General features: G+C 43.8%; 1 protein-coding gene across 1 annotated transcript; it reads left to right on the top strand.

The window, feature by feature from the left end:
- The first annotated feature begins 519 nt into the window (after positions 1-519).
- Positions 520-3,517, top strand: rps9 (ribosomal protein S9). Its single transcript, XM_054780905.1, has 5 exons — positions 520-571; positions 1,123-1,235; positions 1,334-1,456; positions 2,651-2,837; positions 3,273-3,517. The coding sequence occupies exons 2-5, from the start codon at positions 1,139-1,141 to the stop codon at positions 3,448-3,450; spliced, it is 585 nt and encodes a 194-aa protein (XP_054636880.1). The 5' UTR covers positions 520-571; positions 1,123-1,138; the 3' UTR covers positions 3,451-3,517.
- Positions 3,518-3,616: the final 99 nt, after the last annotated feature.

The following is a 3,616-nucleotide window of genomic DNA, read 5'->3' as shown; positions in this document are numbered from 1 at the left end:
TTACAGATTAAGAGCCCAAAGTAAGTGACTTCTTCTTTGACAGGAGTGTTGCATATGGAATTTACTGGACTGCTTTTAACAGCCGATAGCTCACATTTATGTAAGTGAAGGCACATGAGAGCAAGAGGAGCATGGGCAGCATTTTTTTTACAGAAAGAGTTGTGTCATCAGCCAACTGGCTAATAATGACCACTCTACCAGCTATAGAAATTCCCTGCACAGCACTATTAGTAATATAGTTTGTAAGAATTTGAGTACAGATTACAAAAAGATAAAGCGAGATGGGGCACCCCTGGATGCCTGTCGTGCCATTTTTCGTTTTGATAGCATGTAGAGTCTTAATAGCTGTAGAGAAAAAGCCACCAAAGCCTACTTTCTTTAAGCAGTGAAAAATGAATTGGTGTTCAATCGATGTGTTCTGTATCTGTCTACGATGTGACAGGCCAAACAACCTCACTTCCGCTATAGCGGCGAAAGGCATGATGGGATATGTAGTGTACCCGCAAGCCGTATAAAATGCTGACAAGCTGCTTTTGACTTCCTCTTTACTGCGCGAGCCTGAACGAACCAGGTACGAGAGCGGCTCACGCGACTTTGAACAGCTTTAACACGGCTGATTTTGTCCTTTTAATTATAGTAGATGTGTTCGTAACTGTAGGAAGAACATCCTTCGCATCCTTCGCGTGAGCGTTTGTCCTACGTAGGCCTCACCTTAGTTTATTCTGGTATTTTTACATAGGCTAACGGCAAAGCTAATGCTAGCCCTGCAACGTGGTGTGATGGACGTGCGGCCATTTTTTGTGTGGATGCTAAACGGCGCTTGTTGAGATGGGTTTTAGACGCAGTATGGTATTTATGTGAAGGTAGTGTTTCGCAGTTATTGTACCTTGTACCTTAAAAGTCGGCGAACAGTCACACTTTACGTAATGAATGTGATTGATTAGCTAGCCTTATACAGCTAATCAGTGGAATTACCCGTTTCCTGGGCTCTGTACGGGTGGACATATTAAGATAGTGGACACGTCATTGCACGTGTATTTTTAGCACTAGTTTTTACTATAACTATTGTAGTTTATGCAGCTTGTATCTTTGAAATATGTAATCTTTTATGATCAATTTCAGGCACTTCTAAGCCGCCATGCCCGTTGCCAGGAGTTGGGTTTGTCGCAAGACATACGTTACCCCCCGCCGTCCCTTCGAGAAATCCCGTCTCGACCAGGAGTTGAAACTCATTGGTGCGTGGGGATTGATGACTTACTGGTCCTGCCACGCTTGTTAATGGCACTTGTTTTGGTTGACCGTAATCTGTTTGTTTGTTTTTTCCTATGTATAGGTGAGTATGGACTGAGGAACAAGCGTGAGGTGTGGAGGGTCAAGTTCACCCTGGCCAAGATTCGTAAAGCTGCCAGAGAGCTGCTCACTCTGGATGAGAAAGACCCCAAGCGTCTGTTCGAAGGTATGCATGAAACTAATAAGAGTGGCTTGTTGGAGCAAGGAATTAAAATGTCCAGTTGTCTAAAATCCCAGTGTGGTTGTGAATTCCTGTGGACACATGGAGTAGTCAAATGACTGCAGATGGAATCATAGCTTATTCTGACCTGAACACATCAAGAGCAGTGCATGTATGTATGTATCTCCAGCTCACAAACACGTCTCTAGTCCTTGTCGGAACGACACTTGACCTGTGACTAGAGATTCCTATTGTCACACGCGATGCATTTACGGACACTCCGAAAATCTTTTCTGCGCGTATGTTGTCTAAATACACAGACAAACAATAAGTGGAAATGATCACTCTGTAACATACTGTAATTCTTACTGCAGAAGTACAATCTGGAGCATTTAAGTATGCAGTAAGTTACTTAGTGTCTTTGAATGCAATCCTTCATGACTCATAATAATGCTGTTAAAATTAGATTCTGCTACAATTAACTCACAAATCCCAGCCATTTCTCTAATGACAACCCCTTCAGTAGCGGCCATTTTGACTGACCTTTCAAGGCCCTCTTTCGTCAGGGGAAAAAAGTTTGTTTCTACCTTTTTCCGTTCTTTAGTAATTAGCAGTAGCACATGGCTATGTTTCAGGAAAATAGCAGTTCCCGACTCAAAGGGAGAAAATAACTTGCACTTCGATCCAAATGTTTTGCTTTTTTGACAGCTGAAATGTCTAAACTCCTCCACAACATAAACACAAAAAAGGTTGTTTTACATCAAAACAATGTATTTACAAATGGAACACCATGAACTATTTACAATTTTCACATTTGGAACTGAACTGGGCGGATGCGTGCATGCGTTAAAATTTCCCTACAATGCGTAACCTTCTGCACGCTACACTCCACGCTATTCCACGTCCTCGTACCCGTCACGAAGCTGTCATCACCTCTTTTTGCCTCTTGTACAAAAAACGTATAAGTCTTTGAGATTGGGCGTTGGGGTTTTATAAAAAAAAAAAAAGTACAAATGCGTATGGTATTGAATGAGTTGGATTAGTGTGAGGCAAATTGATTTTCAGAAGTGCGCTATCTCCGTTTTTGTTCATAAAATACAGTAAAAATGGGCGTATTTGACTCATGGCTGGTGCTGGCGATTTAATTTGATTTGTCATTTGACAACCCTCATGGGAACTAAAGATTTGTGTGATCCGCAGGCAATGCCTTGCTCAGGCGTCTGGTGAGGATCGGCGTGCTCGACGAGGGTAAGATGAAGCTGGATTACATCCTGGGCCTGAAGGTTGAAGACTTCCTGGAGAGGAGGCTGCAGACTCAGGTTTTCAAGCTTGGACTCGCCAAGAGTATCCACCATGCCCGCGTCCTTATCCGCCAGAGGCACATCCGGTACGTTTTCAACGCTCAAAAAAACTCAAGCAATGAATGTGTGTTTGAGTCTTACGCTATGCTCCCAATGCTTCCTCTTCCATCAGAGGACCGCCAGCTTTTAACACCCTCCGCTGAGGTGGGTTAAATATTTCATCAAGGTCAATTCGGTATCAAAGCCGTATACCTTGTCAGTAAGCATTGCCCAGAGACAATCCTGCCAAAGAGCGCCTGGCTGACACATTGGCTGTAGAGGTAGGGTTGCACCTCGGGCAATAGCAGCAGTGATGCTCAACACTTGCCAGGCTGATGATTAAGCATTCTTTATGAGCAGATTTTTCTGTGGTGTCAAGAATTCCTCGTCAATGAAGCCTGCACTAACAAGATTGCCCTGCGTACATGCTGTAGATGTGAGTGATATGAAAGGTGTCGTGACATTGTCAAATCTCTTTGCAGCGTGCGCAAGCAGGTGGTGAACATCCCTTCCTTCGTGGTCCGCCTGGACAGCCAGAAGCACATTGACTTCTCGCTCAGGTCTCCGTACGGCGGTGGACGTCCAGGCCGCGTCAAGAGAAAGAACAGCAAGAAGGGCCAGGGTGGTGCTGGTGGAGCTGATGATGAGGAGGAAGATTGAGAAGGATGTAGTTCCGGGAGATACTTCCTGTTCTGTCAAGTTTTCAATAAATGCTTGATCTGACAAATGTTGAGTTTTATTTCTGGAGCTAACGAAACGTCAATATAAAAACTAATAAGCAGTATTAATCATATGACGGCAATGGTATAGGCCACCCTAGCAGTTT

Source organism: Dunckerocampus dactyliophorus, chromosome 7 (genome assembly GCF_027744805.1).
Source record: "Dunckerocampus dactyliophorus isolate RoL2022-P2 chromosome 7, RoL_Ddac_1.1, whole genome shotgun sequence".
Classification (NCBI taxonomy): domain Eukaryota; kingdom Metazoa; phylum Chordata; class Actinopteri; order Syngnathiformes; family Syngnathidae; genus Dunckerocampus; species Dunckerocampus dactyliophorus.
This window is presented reverse-complemented; position numbering and strand designations above follow the sequence as displayed.